Source organism: Calypte anna, chromosome 10, assembly GCF_003957555.1.
Source record: "Calypte anna isolate BGI_N300 chromosome 10, bCalAnn1_v1.p, whole genome shotgun sequence".
NCBI lineage: Eukaryota > Metazoa > Chordata > Aves > Apodiformes > Trochilidae > Calypte > Calypte anna.
The window spans coordinates 22,277,936-22,301,639 of record NC_044256.1 but is presented as its reverse complement, the minus strand read 5'-3'; the positions used below and the strand labels follow the sequence as shown (position 1 = coordinate 22,301,639).

The window sequence follows — 23,704 nt, the reverse complement described above, 5'->3', positions numbered from 1 at the left end:
TGTTCATTCTGCCTCTCCTTGAGGCCTGGAAGAGAGCAGATCTGGCATTTCTCAAAGGTTTTGCACTCCTGATTCCTCGGGCCAGCAGCGGGCTCTCTCCCCTGATCCCTGCAGCAGAAGCAGCCCCGGGTGATGAGCACACTGCTGGGTGGTGGGGGCAGCCTGGGATCCATGGCACTGACCTCTGCCTGCAGCACAAACACAAGCTGCCAGCTGATACTTATCCCTGGCAGAGAAAAACGAGCTGTCACAGCATCTTGGTGCTCTCCTGGGTGACAGTGTGTGGCAGGCACCTGGCCGGGCAGCACTGGTGCTCTGCTGGCTCCTGCCCTGTGGCACTGTCATCTGCTTCCCTCTGGGCAAAGCTCCTTGGTTTTATCAGAGCAGTGCCCGTGTAATTCACAGGACCAAGAAGGGGCTATCAAAGGGACAAGGGGGTGAGATGCTAGAACAGGTTGCCCTCAGAAGCTGTGGCTGCCCCATCCCTGGAGGTGTTGAAGGTTGGATGGGGCTTGGAGCCCCCTGGGCTGGTGGGAGGGGTCCCTGACCATGGCAGGGTCTTGGAATTAAGTGGTCTTTAAAGTACCTTCCAACCCAAACATTTCTATAATTCTGTGATTCTTAGGTACTGAAGCAGGCCCTGGGGTTGAATTTAGAAGTTGGAAGTGGGGCTGAAGGGGTGAGCGAGGATGTGCAATTAGTTCTGATGCTGGGGATGAGTGTCCTTCTCCCAGTCTGGTGGGGACTGGGAGCCCTGGAGCTGCTGGGAGGGCTGGAGCAGCTCTGCTCTGGAGCCAGGGGGAGAGAGTTGGGGGTGTTGAGGCTGGAGAAGAGAAGGCTGCAATGGGGAGACCTTAGAGCACCTTCCAGTGCCTGAAGGGGCTCCAGGAAAGCTGGGGAGGGACTTGGGACAAGGGCCTGGAGGGATGGGACCCTGCGAGGGGGAAGGGTTTGCAGCTGGGAGATTTGCACAGAGAAGAGGACTGTGGAAGCAGGGGGATGGACGTTCACTTTGTTTTCCAGCACAAAAATCAGGTGCAGTAAACGGGGCTGTTGGGCTGTGGCTTTGAAGTGAAGCACTGCAACAAGTTTGAACACAGGACTCTGGTCCTGAGGAGGAGGGAAACTGCTCACAGTACAGGGAAACCTGCTGTGGTGACAGGGATATATGGCTTTCCATGCAGGGAGCAGATGCTCTTCTCCTCCTCTCCTCCTACTGGGAAGACCTCATTGGATGCCTCCAGGTCCTGGCAGGGCTCATGGTGCTGCCCTTCATTCCTCCTTTCTTTGCACACCTATGAAGTTTGTGGTGGAGAAGTCAATAGACTCTTTACATCCTATTGGGGCTTTCTAAGTGAAATGCCACTATTATACTGTTATTAAGTCATAAAATATTCTTGACCACTTCTCATGTTTATTCATGCAGGGTTTGAGCCTGCCCTGCACCCCACACAACACTTTAGGGGTGATCTGCACAGTCTCATCCTTCTGCAACTCTTTTTGCCCCCTTCATCCACTGACATGGAGAAGATTGTGGCTTTCCCATTCCAGCCTTCTCCTGGTTCTCACTGTGACTGTCCCCAGGTGCAGCCATGGGGGACAGGACCTGGGTGATGCTTGGCTCTCACTGCCCTCCCTGTCTCTCCACAGAAGTGTCTGCGGCTGAACCCCGATGTCCCGGTGTGGGTTTCGAAGCAGCGCATCCTCTGCACGCTGAACCACAGCCTGAAGGATGTCCTGAACTACGGGCTCTTCCAGCCAGCCTTCAATGGCAGGGCTGGGAAGTTCCTGGATGAGGAGCGCCTGCTGCGGGAGTACCCCCTGAACCCAGACACTCCTGTCCCCTACTTGGAGGTAGGCATCTTCTTCTTCTCTTTTTTAATTTTGTTTTATATCTATTTTTAAGTCTATGCTTGCATCTACAGATACATGTGTCCACATAAATACATGTGTGCACAGCCCTGGGGGCTTTTTATGATCCCTTCCACTGCAGGCTCTGTAGGCACCACAAACATTGAGGCCCCCTCTCCCCCTCCCCTTTTTTTCCCATTTCCCTTGCAGGAGTGAAAGCACAGAGATCTATGTGGGTGTGTATTTACTCAGGAAGAATTCATTGAGGGAAAGCTGAGGCAAATGCTTCTGAGTTTTGGTGGCTGAAGACTGCTTGAGAGCTCCCTTAAATCTGGCACAGCCCAGTGAAACAACCTCCTTGTTCTCTGACTGTTGAGAAAAACTTCTTTTTTTCTAGTGGCACATAGCTGTCATGAGAGGCTGCAGGGAGAGAAGGAAAGCCAGGTACTGGGGGAAAATCACAGGCAGATCTTTGAGTGTGAGGTTGAAGAACTTGAGTCTGAGTGAACCACACAGAAGTCATGTGCTTTGACAGCAAATGGCTGTCCCTGAATGGACCTCACTTGTGTGATGAGCATGGAAACAATCTATACTGTTTTCTGTTCCAGAGAATTAACTAGAGCAGAAATTAACTGAATTAACTCTGTATTTACATTCACTATAGGTTTTGCCTCGGGCTGGGATTCAGGTGGTCACATGTATGTGTTTATTATAAGTGACCTGCAGACTGACTGTCACTGTGGACATCCCCACTGGCCCTAATGAGGCTCTAGGTACCTGCACGTGGCCTTCTAAATTTAGGAATCTTGTGCTATATTTTGCCCACAAAGTCTATTTAGAAAGCATTACATGCTTAAGCTGCACAAGCTCTTGTAAATGCAAGCACAAATGCTGTTATTATAACTTAACACGGACTAATTTGAAAGAAAGTGCAGCACAGTTTCTGAGCAAACTGACATTTAATGTAGACAAAAACACTTGGAACAATATTAAGAATGCTTGCAAATAAACCTATGAGGTAGTAAATTCCTTAATGTTCCTTACACAGGCTTTAATGCATTGTTTCTGTATAATTTAGCATAATGTCCATACTTAATGTCTTAGCAAACACATCTAAATGCAGACTTGCCACGGTGTTTGTTGTGTGTCATTTTAATTCTTTATAACTTGGTAAGAATGGCAGCTGAGAACTCGAGAACCCTACTGGAAAATCAAAAATCCTATTCACTTCTATTATCAGCTCTGCTGATACCACTGGGGTTTCTTGAATGCAAAAGATAAATTAGCCCTCAGGCTGCATATGGAGGTAATCAGGTAAACGAGGAGTTTCTGCACATTGACAGGAAATTTACATTAAAAGGAGGTATCTGCAGTAGTTCCCTGGAGAAGTGGGCTGCTGGCTCTGTGCTGTGCCAGGCAGAGCTGTAGCTGCTTCGTGTTCATTTCTGGGGATGAAGCAGCAGCTGCAGCACAGGGCAGTGGTGATCCAGGAGCTTGTCCTGGGGTCAGCCCATCCCTCCTGCCTCTGGGGATATCAGCTCTATCCCATATTACCTTACTGGTAACTACTGTCAGAAGCTTATTGTGTCCTTCCCAATGAGGCAGTTAATGCATTTGCACGCCAGATACTCTGTTGTGTTCTTAATCACTGTTATTAATCACTACAGTTCAGGCACCTTGTAAATTTGAAGGAGACTTGGAAGTTCTCGTGCTTCTGTGACCTCCCCACTCAAGCCCAGTCCAGGGTTGAGCCGTGGGGGCTGGAAGTGGAGCTGGAAGTGGAGCTCCTTTGCAGCCCCTCACCGTGGTGCTGGTGCTGGCATGACTACCTAGGGATGCCCAGAGGATCCCTGGTGCTGGTAGCATCAGTGGGAAAGACCATTTTTAACTTGAAATGATTAGGAAAGGTAATCATGTATGAAAACATCTGCCCAGTAGTACAAGTTTGTGACAGACTGGAAATGTGCTAATATTTTGCCAGGATTGAAAAGTAAGTGGGATGAGCTTAGTAACTGCAGTCCAAAGATAACTTGGTGTCAGTTCCAGCTGAAATAATGAAATGTTGATGGGGGATTAGGTTCACAGCTATTCAAAAACTCAGAATACAATTCATGCATTGAAAAAAGATCTAGTCAAACAAATCCAGTTTCATTCTTTAAGGAAACTGTAATTCTGCTTGATAAAGATAACTACACAAAGGTAGGAGCCACTTGGGGGTTCTTGATTTTGTTCTACACAGCATTCAGATTCAGGATTAGTACCAGAGAACATCAGTGGGACAAGTGCCACTGGCTAATTAATCAGTGATAAAGAGGAGTTGTCACTGCGAGCATCACTGCATGGATGTATTTCTCGTGGGTCTCTTAGGTACTGGTGTCAAGCTTGAGGTGGTTACCCCAGGGATCTGGGTGTGAATGTGTAATAACTGATGATAAAATCTGGTTAGGGAAGTTTGGCAGAGAATATAATGTCTTGGTTGTTCAGTGAATGGTGGTCCCATTGGAGCAGATTGTGGGAGGCAGTCAGTGTACTTGAGAGGACCAAGGCATGGCACAGAAAAGAGCAGTAGAAATAGTCTGAAAACAGAAAAGATGCCTTAGTGAGAGCTTTACAGCTCACCCTGCTTGCAGGGAAGTCGACTTCAGACTGCCTGTGTAAGAACCATCCTGGGAGAAGCACTCTGCTGTGAGAGATCCCTAATTAATCAGGAAGAAGCAGAACAAAACCCAGATGGTCTGGAGCTGAAGCCAGACAGATTTATAAGAAAAACTGGTCAGAATTTCTTTAGTGAGGGAAGCAATTAACTATTAGAGCAAATTATGAGGGAGAACAGTGTATTCTCTATCTGTTTTTGTTTTCAGACTCGATGTCTTCTTGCAAGATGATGTTTGCTGGAGGTGCTGGAGAGCAGTTTAATGCTGAGTGGGTTTTGTTCCTCTTGAAGCCGAAAAAGGCCAAGCAAAACTGTTCAGAGACAGAGTTAATAGGATTTTTCTCTTTTTCACTCTCATATCTGACTTTCTTCCCTCTCGCAGTTCCGGTACAAGAGGCGTGTGTACACCCAGGCGTTGCTGGATGACAAGCAGTTTGCCAAGCTCCACACAAAGGTAAGGCTGGAGTTCAGCTGGCAGCCTCAAAGCCCTGATAGTGCATCCAGCTGCCATGATGCTTGCCTGTCACAGGGAGCATGCCAGGTTTTGGGATGTTTCAGTCTTCCCTGCTTGCCAGATGGCAAAACACTCAGGAGAAACAGGGAGTGCTTGCTGAGGCCTGGGGTGGTCTGGGTGGGGGTGCAAGCTGAAGGACCTCATGGAGCCCTGGGAGGGTGCCCATGCAGGACTCGTGCTGCTTTGGTGTGCTGGCAGGCAGGTCTGTGGTGGGACCAGGCTCTGCAGGAGAGCCTGTGGTCAGCTTTCCCTTTGGGGGCTGAGGAGGAGGAAACCATGATGGATCAGCTGAAGAGAAGCTTCACTGGCATGGAGGAGTCACTGAGTGCCTGTAGAGCACAATGGTGTGATTGAGGAACACCCTTCCCTCCCTCTGGCAAGAGGCTGCTACACGCCTCTGCCTTGCACATGGGCTCCTTGCTTTGTCTCTGGCTTTAACCCCTGCGTTTGGGTCAGGATTTTGCTGTCAGGATCCATGTGTGCAGTGGGAAGAGCTCTTGGTCTGCTGCAGCCCCCACGTGTCACCATGGGCAGTGATCAAATCCTGTGTCAAGATTAACAGTGTTGGCATCTGGGTGTCAACAGAACAGGCCGTGTGGCAGGAATGGTGGTTCTGCATGCATGGGTGTTTCCTGGGAGGAGGGACACCCCCACCCCACCACCAGGCTCTGCAGTCAGGGATATTCAGTTGGCACAGCTGAGGGATCAGGGATGGTGAAGGTGGTCAAGCCAAGGGACATGTTGGCTGGATTGCTCTTCCTCTAGTGATCCTCCTACAGTGATCCCATGATGTCACTTCTTGCCTGAGAAATTAAGAGCAGTGAGTGTGGAGAAGTCTGGAGCCATCAGAAGGTTTCTGCTGCCACTAGTAATTGTGTCTTGAGGTGCACATGGCCCTATGGAAACTTTGATGATTGCTGTGGTGGTGACACAGCAGTGTGTGGTCACTGTGGGACAGGAGGAAGGAGGGAGATTATGGCAGCACAGTGTGGCTGTCGCACAGCTGGGTGGCTCTAAAGCACTGGGCAGCACTGGAGCTGCTGGGTGGCATGGGGACACCCACAGCCTCCATGGTGTCTGCGGGGAAGGGCTGGGGCAGGGGGTGGTAGTGTGGACACGGGGGTGGCTGGTGTGTGGCAAGCTCTGTGCTGGGGAGGGCTGTGCTGAGAGAGGCTTTGGAGGCTCTTGTTTAGGATGGCTGAGGGGCTGGTCAGGACCCCGAGGCTCTCTGCTGCTTCCCTTCTTGCTGCTCCCTCAGAAACCTCCTGTGTAGAGCAACTGCTTCCCCCAAGGGCTGGGCAGCCCCTGCCTGTTTTCCTTTTGCCCTCTGACAAGACACGTGCTGTTGTCTGCCCTGACCCTTCTCAGCTTCTCAGCCACTCTTGTCCCTCATCTAGTGGCTCTGGGACATGAACAGGAGGTGTCCAGGGCTGGGCTGTGCCTCCTCCTCAGCCTCCTGGCAACCCACCTTGCTGCTGGGCACAGGGTGCCCATGTGTGGCTCCTGCTGTGGGTCTGCAGGGTGTTGCTTTGCTTCTTGTTACATCTGCTCCCCAAGAGATGGGAAGGCAAGGAGCCATCAGTTTTCAGTGAAGAGGTATGACAGCAAGAGCTGAGCTAGATGGAGCCACAAATGTAAAGCAGAAGAGTAGAAAACCTTTTCCCAAAGCCTACCCCAAAAGTGAAAATCATCTTTCTGGGAAGAAGCAGGTCTTTCTTTGGTTGGTAAGCAGCAGCTCCTCTGTCTTTGCTTTGCAGAGCTGCAGAAGCAAGAGACAAAATGCTGGTAGGGTTCAGGTTTGACTCAGGAAGATTAAAGTCACAAGGCTTCTGTCTAGTGAATAAGAATATGCAGGCAGCAGATCTGGAAAGCTCTCAGCATCTTCCTGGCACCAGGAAGCATGAATCATGGTCCTGCCCAGCCTTGCCAGCGGGGACCCTGCCTGCTGGAGGCAGTGCTGGAGGTGCCCGCCACAGGGGCTGCCGAGCAGCAGCGGCTGAGGACTTCCCCTACGAGTGTGTAGGAGCCATAAATGCACGTTATTCAATATTCTCACTTAATCTCCATGCTTTAATTACTACTTAAGAAACAAATTCCCCTTCATGTTCCTTTATTTTTAAACTATTCCTTGCCAATAAAATATAGCATCTGTGCGAGATCCTGCACCTCCGCTGCCTTCTGCTCCCCTCAGGAGGATGCTGAGGAGAGTTTTCTTGGGCTGGTGTTTCCCCAGAGTCCGTGGGTGCCGTGGGCCTGGCCCAGGGGATGCAAGGGAGGCAGTGGAGTGGTAGCACCAGGAGGGGCAGGAGCAGGAGCTGTGCCAGCCACGCAGGGCTGGATGCTGCTTGGCTGGGTGAGAGCAGAGTGCGTGTCTGCAGCCTCCTGAGGGGCAGAGGGGGACACGGGCTGGGATCTCCTGGCTGGGATGGAGGCTGGATGAGCAGAGACAAAACCAGTGAGCTGCTGGGGGCCACAGACCCTGAGCCACGAGCATGGTACTGCCTGCTGAGGCTCCTCTGCTATGGGGACACCTCTGGGTGAGGGGACATTTGAGGACAGTCCTGTCCTCCTGGGCCATCACCCTGTGGGGACACTGGGTGCTGGTGGCCAGGCCAGGAGGGAGGTGTCTGAGGGGCCACTTGGGAAGCAGCTGTGCCACTACTGCGGGTGGGAGAGGCTCAGGTGTGGGGTGGCTGCTGCTGTCTCCACACTGGGAGACATCTCCTGGGAAGTGGACACATGGGGGTGAAGCCTCTGTGGCGGGGTGCAGTGCGCGGCACTGGAGGTGTGGGGCTTTCTGGTGGTTTGTAGTGATGCCTGACTGCTCGGGCAGTGAAATGCCATTTTTTCTGAGATTCAGTAATTTGAAGGGCTGTGGAGGATTAGCTCTCAGGTCTAGCAGGATGGTGGGACCACTCCTGAGGCTTGGTATGTGCAAAACGTTTAGGCCTGTGGCTAAGGCTTTCACTGGAATGGGAGCAAAGCAGGAAAATGTTCAGAGTTTGGAGTCTGTCTATTAGTGGCAGAATACACTAGTTGGATCTTTTAATGACCTTGAAACACGATTCTTGACTGCCATTAAAAGAGACAAGAAAAGCAAAACTAACTTATTTTGAGTGCCAGTGGACTTGTTCTAAGTGGGGATTTCTTGTACTGCTAGCAATAACAAAATGACTTGGTAAAATCAGTCTATCAGCCTCAGTCCCTTGCTCCTCATGGGACCTGCAAGCACTTACATTTCTGCTGAATATTTTTCCCACTGAATAGTAGCAGACCTTTTAGAAATGGGAGTGCAAAGAAATGTGTGCTAGAAAAGGGCAATCCCATTGAGCTTAAAACCAGAAATCTGTGCAGAATATTGGCATTCACCAAAATGTCCACAGAGGATGTTGTACTTCCAGGAGGCTTGGGATATTACCACCTTGAAGGGGAAAGAAGCAACATACTTAGAATACACTTAAAGTAATTATTAGGAGTACATATGCCATCACTCTTGTAGGTGACTGCAGTGCTGCTGTGGATGGGGATTCTCTGCTGCTGCAGACTCCATCTGCAGAGGAACAGCAGCCCCAGCACGGGGCTGGGGGACAGGCTGCAGGCTGGCTGAGGGTGAGGGAGCAGTGAAGAAGCATCAGTTTGGTGGACAACACAGGTGAGAGGTCCACAGTGTGATTGTCACCACTTTTCCTGTTGGAGCCAGTGCACCAGAGGGTGGCTGTAGGAGGAGGGGATGGTGGCATGGTTCTGGGAGCAGCAGGATGTGGGGGACATCTAGACTCAAGAGACATCTGGGTGAAGGCATCCATGATCATGGTGATGCCAGGAGAAGGCAGCAGAAAGCCAGTGTAGGCTGTGAAGGATCTCAGGAGGAGATGGGGCCACTGGAGCTGGATGTGTGTGCCAGCATGGCATGCACTGCCAAAGGCTGCACCCACTTTCAGGATGTAGGGCCTGTGATCGCCTGGAACAGAGGAGATTTTGTTTCAGTAGTGGCTGAAGGGGATCAAGGGCAAGGATTCAAGACTGAATATGGAGAATAGAGTAGTGTCTTGCTGTTTCCCACTGCCATCAGTAGCATGTGTCTCCCAGGGCCACCTCTGCAGCAAGAAACATTGCACCTCATCAGCTGGCATATCAAAGCTGGGTGCAAGCCAGGCCTGTCCTGCTGCAGGAGACCACTCACTTGTCCCTGGCTTCTCCTTCTCTACCCAGACAAACTAATGAATGAGGGGCAGGACAGCAGGATCTGATGTCTGAGAGCATGTGGAGGCTGCCCTGGGTGACCACAGACCATCTGGCCCACCACCCTCCTCTGGTAACAGCCCACCCCCATTTCAGTGTATCTTTGTAGAGAAGCAGAAGGGTAAAAGTGATGAAGTTGTGGAGATAAAGGCAGTTTAACAGGTAAAGCAAAATCAGGAATTAATGCACTGCTTCCTCTGGACAGCGGGGCTGCATCACACATGATGGTGACTGGGGAAGACAAATGCCATCACTCCCGGTGCCCCTCCTTCCCCAGCTTTTGCCAAGCACCATGTCCTGTGCTCTGGGACATCCCTGGGTCAGTGGGATCAGCTGTCCTGGCTGTGCCCCCTCCCATTCCTGGTGCCCCCCAGCCTGCTGTGGGGCAGTGTGAGGAGCAGGAGAGCCCGTGGTGCTGGACACATACCTGTGTTGTCATCATTGTTTCGAGCATAAACCCAAACCACAGCCCCATACCAGCTACCACCAGGACATGCTCTCTCCTCACAAAAGCCCAGGCATCCTGGCCACATCCCATGCAGAGCAGGAGGTCCTCACCAGGGAGGTACTGCCAGGAGGATAGTGGGGACTGCCCTGCTCCTCTCTCCTCTCTCCTCTCTCCTTCCTCTCTTCTCTCTCCTCTCTCCTCTGCTCTCTCTTCTCCCCTCTGCACTCTCCCCTGTTCCCCCTCTCCCAAACTTGACCCTTAAGAAAAGATTTGCCTTTCCTCAGTGCTGAAATTGCTGGAAAGATCAACAAGCTCCTGTCATGAAGGGCTCCTGCAGAGCACCCGAGCTGGGGCCTGTGGTTGGCTTCCCCCAGCACCCAGCCCACCCTGAATAGCGACTGACAATAATTTCCCTGTGAGAAGAATATCTCATTTATTTTCTTTCATTGCGATTCAAGAGAGGGAAGCTTGTTGCCTCACACCAGTTTCCTCTCAATAAGCTTTTCTTTTCTGGAGGGTGTTGATTTTCCCTGTGTGTTGGTGCTCACAGAGGATGGTGGACTGTGGCGTGGCAGCTGCCAGCTGGGTGCTGGAGCTGTGTCCCGGCCCCAGGCACTTTGCCGGCACCCATCTCCCTCACACTCTGTGAACCAGAGCCTCCGAGCTGCTCAGGAGTCATCTGCTGAGCCGGGTGCTTTGGGTCACCATACATGGACCCAGCAGAAGTGCCGGGGATGAGGTTGGGGCAGTACCAAAGGGTGAGGGCAGACACAGGCTTTGGTTGCTGTCTCTCCTGAGGAGGATCCTCCTCCTCCTCGTGCAGCAGCGCTGCCCTACCCACAAGGAAGGAGATCCCAAAGACAGGGAGTGCTTCCCCATGGGGTTCCAGTTGCAAGGAGGAGGTGCAGAGATGTGAGCTCAGCTCTGTCACCGTTTCCTTACAGACCTTGTTGGTCCCCAAGGGGGATCAGGGGGTCCCACCTGCCCGCAGCCCCGCGGCCTGACCCTGCCTCTGTTGTGCCAACTGCTGCTGTGGGGCAAGGGCACCGGGGACATCAGAGGCTTGAAACACTGCTTAAAAAAAGCCAGGCAGAGCCTGACTCTGAGCTTCAATTTTATTTGGATGAGTTTTTGTTGGGTCTTGCTTTGCTTAGGTTGCTACAACCGTTCAAACAGATCGATGTGCAATTCACCATACTCTTCACACTAAATACTGTGCTTCTGCTCCAGGAAGATCCATTATAGAGTGTTTGTTTAAGCAGTGAGATAGCTTTGTAGAAATACATTTAGCTTTTAATTTTTGGATATAGGAAATGGGTTCCATGCCTTTACAGCTTCTGATTTTTATTCTTTATTTATTTAATTAATTACATCAAGTTGCATTTGTATGGAAGCTGAAACTCAATTAAAATTGAAGCAAACCAACATTTTAAATTGTGTCTTTATCACTTAAATTAGAGATTGTTTGAATGTACTGGACACAGAAGACAAAAAGCAAATTTATCAGTACATACTTTTGTATTTAAAGCTGAGTGATCTTTAAAATAAAGGGAGATTTGGTCTGAAGGAGTGGTTCTTATCACAGATTCTCAGAGGTATTTAAGTGGCAGAAAATAAGCAGGTATCTAGTGAGATTTCAACATTGCCTAAGCAGTATAGGCATCTGCTCAGCTCCCCTTGATTTCAGTGGGAGTTTGGCATTTGCTCTCTCTCTTCATGTCTAGTCACCTTAATATGTTTGAAAACCTGGCACTAAATCCCTCAAGTTCTTAGAATAATGAAATCTCATTGCTTTCCCACCAGGATTTTATTCGTAGGCTGGGGGAGGAAAACAAGCTTCCTTACTTTCTCACTTCTCAAATCTCCGTTCAGCTTTGAGTGAATCAGTCCAAATAATAACGAAAATATTCAGTGTTTCCAACTAAATACAAATGGAAAACAATCAGATAGGAAAGCTTTTCTGTGCAGCATAGGCTGGAAAACTGACATACAATAATGTAAATGCCAGTGCTTCAGTGAATAAGATGTGCCCAGCAAGGGATGTGGCTGCGATGTGCTCATAGAGTTTGAGTTTGTTTTGCTGTTTGGAAAAAATTCACCCTTGAGTTCATGGTGGTTGGCAGAAGGACCATTTAACCAAGACCTTGTTATAAATGCGTGTAAATACAGAGGTTTGCATTGTGCCATGCTGCAGGCTGGACGGGTGCAGTTTTCAGATGGGAGATACTTTTAGTGTAACCAAAATCTTATGTAAGTGAAAATCTAAAATCTGGGATCACGTTGTTGGTTTGACACTGCTCAGCATGATGCTGCTACGGCCACGGTCCCAGCTGGGTGGGCAGCAGCTCCACAAGAGCCTTGGTGTTCCCTCCTGGGGGGAACCCTCTCCCCCTGGCTCCAGAGCAGAGCTGCTCCAGCCCTCCCAGCAGCTCCAGGGCCTCCTCTGCACTGTCTCCAACAGCTCCGTGTCCTTCTGCTGCTGGGGACCCCAGAGCTGGACACAGCTTTACCCCAGGGGGGGCTCCCCAGAGCAGAGCAGAGGGGACAATCCCCTCCCTGGCCCTGCTGCTCACACTGCCAGTGACAGCCCAGGATCTGAATTAGCAATTTTCTTTATTCTTATCCAGTTTCAGTTCTTTCCCAAATCTGGCTAGGGGTGCAGCGCTGTGGGGAAGCAGCCTCCCAGAACACGTGCACAGATATGGCAGTTTCTCTGTGGCCACAGAAATATTGAACTTGAATGAAACAGTGAATTTTCCTCTAACTTTATTCTGGAAAACATCTTAATTGAGCTGATTATCTGCCTCTCTTGGTAAAGAACAGGAAACTGACAACTGATGATGGGAGGCATTGGGTCACTCAGCTCGTGCATGCTGCTGCTGCTGGTGCCCCCAGGCTGGTTGCTGTGGTTGCTCTGGTGGTCACTCTTTTTCTGCTGTGTGATCTTTTTATTTTTCCCCCCTTTTTTTTATTTCTTTCCTTGTAATGGCTTAATTTTTGTTTATTTGTAAGTGGAACAAGATTGTTTCCTAAATCCTGGGCACAGGATTTGTGAAACACCAGAACATTACTCTCCTGGTAACCAGTCTTTTTCATTATGTATATTCTTGGTTTTTGGTGGGCACATTTTTTTTCTCTGAGGTCTAAGACCATACAGGAGGAACAGAACTGGGCCGGGGTGGATCAGAAATCCCTGTGCTGTTGTCCTGCCCTGCCCCTCTAGCATCACATTTGTGAGTTGCAACAACCTCTTAACATGGCTCTGCACATCTGGAGCGTGCTGCAGAGCAGACAGGGAACTGCAAGTTGATGGAAAGAGAAGATTTTCCCATGTAAATATTAACTGGTTTAATCTATGGACTTTATTTTTTAAGTATTGCTGTGGGTTTGGTCCGAGACCTTGGATAGATGAACCTTTTTTGTTCTTTATCTGGAAATGCAGGGCAGTAATTGATTTTGTCCAGAGGGAAATTCCATGTGAGGTGCACAGGACCGTGATGATCAACCCACATCTGCAGCAGGAATGTGCAGATCCCAGGATGCCTCTCTCTGCACCCTCCTTTTGCTCATGCCCTTTCTCTTCCATTTCCTTTCTAAGCAAAAAAAAAAAAAAAAGGTTTCCAGTCTGCCTCAGCTTCCCACCAGCAGAAAACATTTTTAGTTCCAGAGCACCTGGAAAACTGGGAATACAAAGGAGCACACGGCTGTTGGGGGTTGTGGGTGGGATGTGCTTCTGGGGGGCACACATCTCTGTCCCTGGAGCCCCCAGCAAAGCTGCTGGTGCAGGGACCTGCATGGGCAGGGGCTGCTGGGCCATGTGCTGGGGGGTCCCTTCCTGGGCTGATGCCCCCACGTGTTCCACAACCACTGATATGGCTCCTGGTGGGACCGGCCGTGCCATTTGTGGGGTTCAGTGGGGCCCTGTATGGAGCATCATCTGATGGGTTTGGTCAGTGCCATCTGCTGAACGGCTGCCAGGAGAAGAGGTGTGTGGAGGGAGTGGCAGGAACAGGGTTAAATCTGCACCGTTGGGTGATGGTTGGGAAGAGGCATTTTGGGATGGCATCACGGAGGCGGCTGGGAGTTGTCAAGCCCCGTCTGTACTGTTGCTGGCAGGCAGCTGTGATTCCCTCAGTGTTTCTGTACTGCTGCAGGAGCTGAAGTGATGCTGAAGCAGGAGGTGGATTTTGCTTTTGCTTTCTTGGGAGGCGAGAGGGGATTTGGGGGAGAAGCAACACTGAGCAGAGGGGGCTGGGGGTGTCTTGTCCACGTGAAAGGCAGCGCTGGTGCCAGGTGCCTTTTTGTGGTGCTGGTGATGAGAGTGTTGGTGCTGTGGGAATTGCTTATGCTCTGTGAAGACATTTCTAGCCTGGATGGTTCCAGCTCTGGCTTACCCTCTGAGTGATTTTCCTGTGCTCATGGGCTCTGTTGGGCTGTTCCTTGGGATCTGTCCTGGCTGCTCTAGCCCAGGCTAGTGAATTCTTGAGGGATGTGAATTGGCCAGGGTGGTTGGGACAGGAATTGGGGCCCTGCTGAGCACCAAGAGACCAGCTGTGGTGTCCACCATCCACTGTGAATCCCTGGTCTGTGTCCCCAGGAACTGCCTGAGCTGTCCCTGGTGACTCCCAGCTCCTCTTGGCTCTCACCATCCTGCACTGGTGTCCCTGGGGCACTCAGAGCAGTGACCCTGGGGACCACCCCACGTCTTGGTGGCTCTGTCTGTTACTGTGTGTGTTCCTGTGGGTCAGGTCCTGGCCCTGGTGCAGGGTTTTTCCTGAGCTCAGTGGCTCTGCTGGGCTGGAGCAGCGTGGCAGGGGGACTGCACCACCACAGCTTTGGCATTTTAGCTCTGTGACCTGGTCTGCAGCACGGTTCCTTGGCACTGGGTTTAGAAACTGGAGGCTAAATGTTTTGGCTTTGGTTTCTCCAGACTGGCCACAGAGACAGAACTCATCTTCAGCCAGGTTCACAGTGAAGCTGTGAATTCATTTGTCTTCTCCTTGGGAAGTTTCATCTTGGTAATATTTTCTGTCTGACTTCTTACCTTGATCTCCTCAGTGTGTCGGAGATGTAGCACCAATGAACTTGTTGTGCCAAGTTTTGGAGTTTGCTGCCTCCTCTTTCCCCCTAGAAAATTAAATTATGACAAAATCAGAATGTTATCCCAAATAATATGGGGTGAAATTTTGTTTAGGAGGCCTTTGACAAAAAACGGACACGTTTCTGCATCCTGTTTGGTATTTTCAAAACTTTTTTTTCTTTTTTTTCCAGCTGGAAACCTTCAAAATGAAATTTGAGGAGAAGCACTTGAGAATTCATTTTGCTTCATAAAAAGATACAATTTTTCTATATCAAATTAAGTGAAAATGTTAAGAATAGAGTTTTCTCACTAGCTGGAAAATCTGCCTTGCTCAGACAAGGCTGACATTTTCAGCCTGACCCAGGGCTGCAGCATGGCCTGTTGGTCAGAGCTTTTCCCAAATACTGCCCTTGACTAATTGCAGAGAATTTCTGCTGTCTCAGACACTTTCTAGACTCTGTTCCTAAAGCTGGCTGCTGCATGGTTTGATTAAAATAAACTCACAAAAACCCAGCCAGCCTGCAATCAAGGATCTGAAAATCTGGACTAAAACTGTGTCTGAGATAGGCATTTTCATGCTGTAGTTGGTCCAAGCGTTGCCTGCCTGGCAGAGCTGCAGTTTCTAGAGTCTAGAAATGTGATAAAATAATGTGTTCATCAGCTGTAGCTAGCCAAAAGAGAAAAGGGGGAAAAAACCCAACAACCCCCAACCAACCAGGCTGGCATAAAGAAGAGTCTCTTGGGCATTCAGTCCCCTCAGGAGAACAAGATTTTGGCTTTGGTCAAAGACAGGAAATTACAGCAGGAATAAAGCACAATTTGGGGTTCAAGTAGCTTGATCTTTCCTGCAGAGGGTTTAAGTCCCTGGAAATGAGTTTGTGCAGACACCATTGTGGGAGGTTAGAAGTATAGAATCATTAAGGTTGGAAAAGACCTCCAGGACCATCAGGTCCAACCAACAACCCAACACCAACTCAGCTGTGTCCTGAAGTCCTACATCCACATCTTTTTTGACCCCCTCCAAGTGTGGTGACCCCACCACTGTCCTGAGCTGCCTGGGCCAAGGCCTGATCATTCTTTCAGCCAAGGAATTTTTCCTCATACCCAATTGGAACTTCCCTTGGTGCAATGTGAGGCCATTCTCCTTGTCCTGCCACACACGTTCTGGCCATCACCGTGTGTGCCAACACACCTCAAGGTTTCTTAGCAGGGCAGGGGGGTGATGGTGGTGGCTGGCAGCCCCTGATGGCTTCCATGGAGTGACCCAGCAACCCCAGTCTTGAAGAGGGGGGCAGAAGGAACATGTTCTGTTAGATCTGCAGCATGCCCTGGTCTGGCCTGGCTTATAGGGGGTGCTGCCCCATAACGTTTGATGGTGGCCTTAGGTCTCCAGAATGGGGATGTTCCTCTGGTGGCTTCTTTCTCCACACTGGGGCGTTAATGCTGTGTGTTGTATGTTTTCCTGGGGTGTCCTGGCTGCAGGCAAATCTGAAGAAGTTCATGGAGTACGTGCAGATGCTGAATGCAGAGAAGGTCTGCCGACTGCTGGAGAAGGGACTGGACCCCAACTTTCATGATCCGGACACTGGAGGTAAGAGAGGCTTCTCCAGAGAGGGGAGGATGAGAGGGCAGGGGTGGGGGAGAAAGTGTCCAGGGGACACAGGGGGAATTTGGGGGAATTGTTGTTTTTGATGGTGGGTTAGGAAATGATGCATTGTCTGAAATGTAAGGTCTGGAACAGAGGGATGTCAGGGGAGCTTCCCAGGAGTGTGTCGTCTTCTGATGCTTGGGTCTTGGGAGCAGGAAGTTACTGCTGGCTCTTGGGAGAAGATGGTGTGTGGGGAGCGAGATACAAAGTCTGGGAGCAGCACAGGAAGAAGGAGAGCTGTGGGTCCATCTTCAGTGGGACTCTGGGAAGGATGAGATCAGTCCTGGGACTGACAAGTTCAGCATGTGCAAATTGCTGCCTGGGGATCTCTTAATGAAGCAGTCAGAAGTATTTTATGGGTCAAGAAAATAAAACCTTGGCCTCTGGCTTCGTCCAGTTTTTCTCCTATGTATGCGAGCAAAATTAACCCAAAGAAGTCTGGTCTCTGACTGGTGGGTTGCCTGCAGGCTCCTGGCTGTAAGAAGTGAGGATTAGACTCCAGCACATTTTCCTGCTGAAGGGGTGGTGAGGGAGGACCTCTCCCTATGTCCCCAGCTGTGCAGTCTCCTAGACTTGTTCTGAGAGAGAAGTTACTGCTTTTGTTCCTCCTGTTTTGAAGTAATGCAGCTTATTAGTATTTATTGTAGAGTTGGGCTCCATGTGTGAATCACGGGCACATTTCCAACCCATGAGCGGACTCCAATCTGATGATTAATTTTCTGTGTTTCTGGTTCAGTTAGATGGTTTCTCAGGTTGTTTCTCAAACACTGGCTGCCTCTCTGCTTGGACTCTGTGTGTCCAGGCCATTTTTCAGCACCAGGATCAGGTGGCAAGGTGCTGTTGTTCACCCTGTTAACCTCTCCTACCCTCTCAGGTAGCGTGGCTGCATCCGAGCTGCCCTTTGGGAATGGCCTGAGCCAGCTCCTCTGCTGGAGGGTGAAAACTGGTGCAGCCAAACTCTGGCAAGAACCATTTGAACAGCACCCAGGGATGTTTATGATGTTCAATTTGCTAGTGTAGCCACTCTGTCTGAACCTGCCAGCGTGTCCTGATGAGCAGCTGCTCAGATGAGAAGTGGCTGGTGGCCTGCAAGCACCATCACTGCCCACCCTGGAGCATGGACACCCAGCTCAGCAAAACCTGGTTTTGGTTTTGCCCAAGACCTTACAAGACTTTTAAGGGATCTTTCTTTGCAAGTGAAGCCCTCCACTCGTCCAAAGCTGTCTCAGGTTTCCAGAGGGTGTTGTGTTGCAGAGGGCAGTGTGCTGCTTGGGAAGTTGCTGTCAGAGTTTCAGATACAGTTTGAACCCAGATGTTATTTCAGAAGAGTTTAGAGGCTTATAGGAGCAGGCTCTTGAGTATTGAAATGACCATGTTAAGTACAGTGGGGGAAGAAGGAAAAATACCTGACTCAAACAGTTGTTTGGATCCCATTCAGAACCAAGGGCTAAACCATGAGATGTGAAAACAGATTGAGGGAATCTTGAGTCTTGGACACCTCACTTCTGGAGTCCTAATTCTTATGCAAAAAGACTTAATTACTGCTTCCTTTACAATCTGTTTCGTGAACGTGGAAGAAGGATCTAAAATGGCTGTTCAGAAATCAAAATTTCCTGGGTTTTAAGACCAGATGGAGCTATTGTTCCATCTGACCTGACCTCCTGGATCTTGCAGGATGCTCTTCGCCCTGTGTGTGTGTATGTGTTCACCAAGCAAAGCTTAAATGTGTTTTCCAGAAAGTCATCAATCTTGATTCAGAGAGCAGAAGAACCGTGCCTTTCCTTCCTTATTTGGTTAATCACTCACTGTTTAAAATTCGTATCTCATTAAAATTTCTATGCTTCAGCTTCCAGCTGTCGTTATACTTTATCTCCTAGATTAAAGAGCACTTTAGTACCTGGTATGTCTTCACATGAGGGTATTTATACATGGTAATCAAGTCAACATTCAATCTTCCTTTCTTTAATTAAAGGGAGGCCAAACTCCTCCAGTCCTTGATTTGAAGATACTTTCTCTGGTTTTCCTGTCCTATTTGTGGTTTATATGTCACGACTGCATTTTTAAGAGGCTTTCAAGAGCATGGGTACCAGCCAGCCTGCTCCTGCCTGTGCTGCTCACCACGGGCAGCCCCAGCTCTTCCTGCACAACCCTGGGCCACCCTTAGGAGGAGAGGGTGACCCCCTGCTGCTGGGATGGGACCCCACCTTATGTCCTGCTAGACAGAGGGGCTGGGAGCTTGGCCAGATGAGAGATGGTGGGATTTTAATGTAAATACTTCTACTCCTTCCCCATCCAGCACTTCCTCATTCTGGTAGCAAGCTGACATCCTTAATACTCCAAGTGGTGTCATTGTCCATAGGTTTCAGTCCCAACAGTTACATCACAGTTCTGAATACCAGTAAAAGCAGTCCACATCCTTCTTCTTCTCCTCCAACCTCCTAGCACTTTGCAATGAGCAAAGCAGAAGAAAAAACCCCAGAATCTTCCTCACGATCTTTGTCAAATAGTTTTAATTACTTCTGGCTTTCTGTTGCACTTTCCTCTTGAGAATCATTTTGCCTGTGCTCTTAGTTAAACGTTTTCCTAATTGCTCTGCCCATTCCTCATCCAAGATCATTATCTCACCTTTTGGTGAAGCCTGCTTCCCAGAGAATCCTCCAGAATGGGATGATCTTCCCCACACACAACCTGCTTGGTTTTGGTCCCATCACGTGGCTGCTGAGTCACTTCCAGTGGTTTTTGTTGATGCCTTCTCTTGCTTGAAGTGACCTCTGGGATGAGCACATGGACTTTTCTGTCCTTCAGCTTTCCTTCTGTGTCCTTGTGCCCCATTACGAGCAAATTTCTGCCTTGTCATTTCACAGGCTCATCCAGCAGAACAAAAGATCATGGCTCTCCTCAGCTGCCATGTTCAGCCACGTGGGATGTCAGTGTGAGCTCAGCTGTGCTTCACCAGGATGTTCACCAGGATGTTCACCAGGCTGCCCACCATGCCTTCAGTAGCTGTGGTGGGAGCTTACGTGCAGGTTGTGCAGGCTGAACCCCCTCCCTTGGCGTTCAGCCTGAGGAAAGCCCTCTGATGGTTTTCTCTCAGAAGTAGAACAGTCTTTCTTGGTGATGCTGTTCAGGACCTGAGATTCTTGTGGGCCTTTGCATAAAATAACGAGCTTGTGGTCTTAAAGCAAACAAATCATAGAAAATAAATCTGTCTTTTTTTTAATTTATTATTTCAGCTTGATCACTTCTGGCCATAATAGTAATGAATACAGAGTTAGACTAGGAAAGAAAGACATCTCAAACTCATAGAATCATAGAATAAGTTGAGTTGGAAGGGACCTCCAAAGGTTATCCAGTCCCAGCCCTGCAGTATCAGGGAGACCCTCACCCAGATCAGGGTGCTCAGAGCCTCCTCAAGCCTCACCTTGAACATCTCCAGGGATGAGGCCTCAACCCTCTCCCTGGGCACCTTGTGCCATTGTTCCATTGCCCTCAGGGTAAAGAACTTTACAGTGTGAAACTCCCTTCTACCTAGGAAGGGACTTGCCCACCCTGAGGGAGGTGGCAGCAGCTCTCCCATCTGTGGGCCCTTCATGGGAGTCACTGTCACTGCCATGCAGGTGGCCTTGCTGCTGGTGCTGGAACCTCAGACTCCCTAAAGAAGGACTCTCTGGGCCCTGCTATAATGTGGTAACCACTGGCTCTGTATTGTTTCATCACCTGTTGGGCTTCTTTAGATACACAGCTGAGACCCTGAGTTTGGAGGCATCTTGTGGGCTGCTCTGCCTTTCCCATGAGGTGGAGCTCAGGCAATAACTCCCCTGACAATTCCCATCAAGAAGAAGTATCCAGAGTTTATCATGGACTTCTGGTTCCAACCTGCCCCCTTTCTGTTCCTCTGAAAGAAAACAAGTTAGTCAGCTCAAGTACTTCACTATGCATTTAACCCATGTTTTGGGGAAAAGTGGCTCATTTTTATTAAACCTTTTAGGCAAGTCTTTAGGCACAACTTGTGTGAAGGGCCAAGTGGGCACAGCAGGATGGAGGTGGTGACAAGCTGTGGAGGAAGGCTGGGGGAGGCAACCTCTCCAGCCAGGAAGAGGATATTTTAATTTGTCTTTGGAGTGTTTCCATGTCAAATTGCACTCAGGTAATTTATGGCATGCAATTTAAAGGCTGCACAAAGCTGCACAGACAGTTATTGTAATATGAATTACTTAAAGTCAGTGTTAACAAATAGCTCTTCTATCAAAATAAATATCCTTGGGCTATTTTGCTTTCGTCTTGGTTTTGGTTTTTTTTGCTTTTTTTAAGTAAACATCTGTACCATGTACAGATGGAGCCTTAGGTTAGGGTTCTCTGTGCAAAGGCATGAGGAAAAGCAAGATTAGAAGGGACACTGATTCCAGATAAAGGCCTGAGTGTTCTGGTGCTGCCTGGTTTGTGAAGCTGAGCAGTCAGCAGCACTCTGGGTGAAAACACCTGAGTTCTGCATCTCTGAGGTGTCTGCTTCAGCCAGGGGCCTCTGCCCATTTCCCATCGATGCTTTTTCACTGTTGTTAAGACCCCACTGCATTTTTATCTGAACTTTGGAGTACTGAGCACAGAGAGTGAACAATCTGCTTTTCTCAGATTATTTGCTTTCTGCCACAAGTTTTCATACACCCTGTGTGAAGCAGTGTGTCTGGTGCTTGTAGATTTGTCATCCTTTTTTTGTACCATCTTGTCCTTGGAGAAAATAAATGTACAGAAAATAAATGTACAGAAAATAAATGTACAATGAGCAGGATAGCATTTTACTTTGGTGAATGGCAGAGTAAAAATGTAGTTGCTCTGTGTGGTTCCTGCTCTGTCTTTACCTTAGCTAAGCCAAGGGTGATGGATGGAAGAATGTTTTGTCTGGTAGTTTTGTATCTGAGGGGTCTAACCAAGCCTCAGTCTGAAAAATGAGTGTGTGCAGTCCCCGAGGTTAATCAAAGGAGGAGCCCAAAGTGTGAGCACACAAGGGCTTGCCAGACATAGGAAACCTGGGGTTAGAGAGAGTTGCTGAGGATGGAGCCAGTGAAGTCTCCTTGCAGGACACCAGCTCCTTGTCAGTCCCTGTGGAAGTGCAGAAAGAAGAGTGTTAGTTTAATACTGAATATCCTCTTTCAGAATGGGGAAGACCCTTGTTGGTTTGGACTTGGCCAAATCTGAGGTAGTTCAAGAACTGGCTCCTGTGCTTGCAGTTCTGGACAGAGCTGGCTGGATTTGTAGGAGCTGCCTCCTCCACTATGTTTGCCCTCAGAGCTCACCTGCAGGCTGTGTGGGAGCCATCCTGGTGGAGCACGTTGCATCCAGACTCCTGTGAGTCTACAGGTGCCTGGGAATCACCTCCTGGGACCCCACCTTCCCTCCAGTTGCCCTGGGAGATCCACAGAGAAGGCTCTCTGGGTCCTTCCCGCGTGACCAGTGGTGTTGTGACCTGATCTCTGAGATCAGGAATGATGCTGTGAATGTGGTTCTTTTACCTCCTCTGGGAGGCTGGGAGCTGTTGCAGACCAGGCTGTCCAGGGGACAGCCCCAAGAGCCAGCAGGCACCATGCAGTGGGTGTAGGAATCACTGCCTGGCATCCCTGCCTCCTGGCCAGCCAGCCAGCCTGGAAAATACCTTTTTTCCCCACTGAACTCAGAAGTGTTCCAGGAGACATTTAAGGTACCTGGCAGGCAGAGGCAGAAGAGCTCATAACACATCCCTGCAGGGCCAGGAGAGCTTGGCAAAGTGCAGAGAGGTTTGTCCTCACAGCCTGTGGGACAGGGGGGGTTTCTGCCTCTCTGAGTCCAGGTCAGATGATGATGTGTCCGATGTTTAAGGACTGAACTAGCAGTGCCTTTGCTCCATCCATCCCTTCAATACATTCTCTTCTGGTCCTCTGAAGACAACAATGCCACCAGCTTCCATAAAGCTTCTCAATTCAGAAGCCATCCCTCACTGCACCATCTCCAGGAACCCAGCATCTTTTAGATCTTGTGGTTTTGTTTTCTGGCTTTGGCCTCCTTCAGTTTCTCAGGGACTTTTTCAAGTCTGCAGACTGTCCTTCTGCAACAGTGCTCCTCTCCATCTTTGAAAGGAGGTGCCTACCTGGCCCACCAGTCAGGGCTCACAGGTGTGGGGACCTGGTAAAACCTGGAACTAAGGAGGATACAAATACAGGGAGGAAACACTCTTTCCAAAGGTCTTACAGTTCTTGCCTACTGCTCTGTATCTCCTTTAGGGACCTGCAGGGATACTGTGCCTGGGGAGAGAAGAGGCCATCTGGCTGCCAAGTCAAGCCTTGTCTTCCCAAGTACTACTGGTCTTTCCTTGGCTGGCAATACTTTGGTACTGGACTTTTAACCTGGAACTTTCAGGTTTGTCAGTAAAATGATGGGACTGTGGGCAGATGTCCAACTAAGATTTCAAGAGAAGGAATAAATAAATGATGGTATTTGCAGTGTTTGGTATTTAGCAAAGACAGCAAAAGCTGCAGTGCATAAGTGCTATTCTTAACTTCTCAGCCATCCTTTACAAAACCACTGTAGTAAATCTGCTCTCCTGTTGGGCAGAGCAGCATTGCTATTAGCAGTTCTCCTTCATCTGCTGTGTCTCTAGGGATGAATCTACCAGGGATATTGCAAATAGGCCTTGACACCAAGTGCTCCTTTCTGTGTGGCTAGGTCTTGATAATTACCAACCCCATTTATTCTTTTTCCTGGTACAAAAGTGGATGGAGGGAACCCAAACCCTTGAGGGTTTAGACATTCAGCCCTTCAGCAGCTGAATCTTTCTTCTTCATCCACTCCTGTGCAACACAAGTGTTCCCTCCATCCCATCTGGAGGCAGCTGGGAACTGCTCCACTGGTTTCTGAAGCAGGGAATTCAGTATTACTGTCTCAGAGACCTGGCAGAATAGATCCCTAATAAAAATGATTGATCCTCTTCTCAGTTTCTGTAACCTTTTCCTCTACCTCCCTTGACCTTGACCCCCCAGAAATATTTCTGGGTCTTTATCCATGATCCTGTTCAATGCAGGGAATTCAGTTACCTTATCTGCAGCCCGCTAGATTTTCCAGAAAGCAGGGAACAGGAGTGAAGCCCTGTAACACTGCCCAAGGTTTAGAGTCCAGTGGTTCAGAAGGAGATGTGTCTGTGTTGCAGATGAGAAGGATGATGTACATTTGCCAGTTCATCTGGGCCTCCAGAGCATCCGTGCTGACTCTTGGTTTCTCTTTCCAGCACGTGCTGTTCTTGC

At 49.4% G+C, this 23,704-nt stretch overlaps 1 protein-coding gene across 1 annotated transcript in view; it reads left to right on the top strand.

The window, feature by feature from the left end:
* Window positions 1–23,704, top strand: part of SHANK3 (SH3 and multiple ankyrin repeat domains 3) — a 289,287-nt gene that overhangs the window by 26,799 nt on the left and 238,784 nt on the right. The window contains exons 2-4 of the mRNA XM_030456676.1: window positions 1,651–1,854; window positions 4,887–4,958; window positions 16,271–16,379. Of these exons, the coding sequence (XP_030312536.1) occupies window positions 1,651–1,854; window positions 4,887–4,958; window positions 16,271–16,379 (385 nt within the window). The remainder of the gene's footprint in view (window positions 1–1,650; window positions 1,855–4,886; window positions 4,959–16,270; window positions 16,380–23,704) is intronic.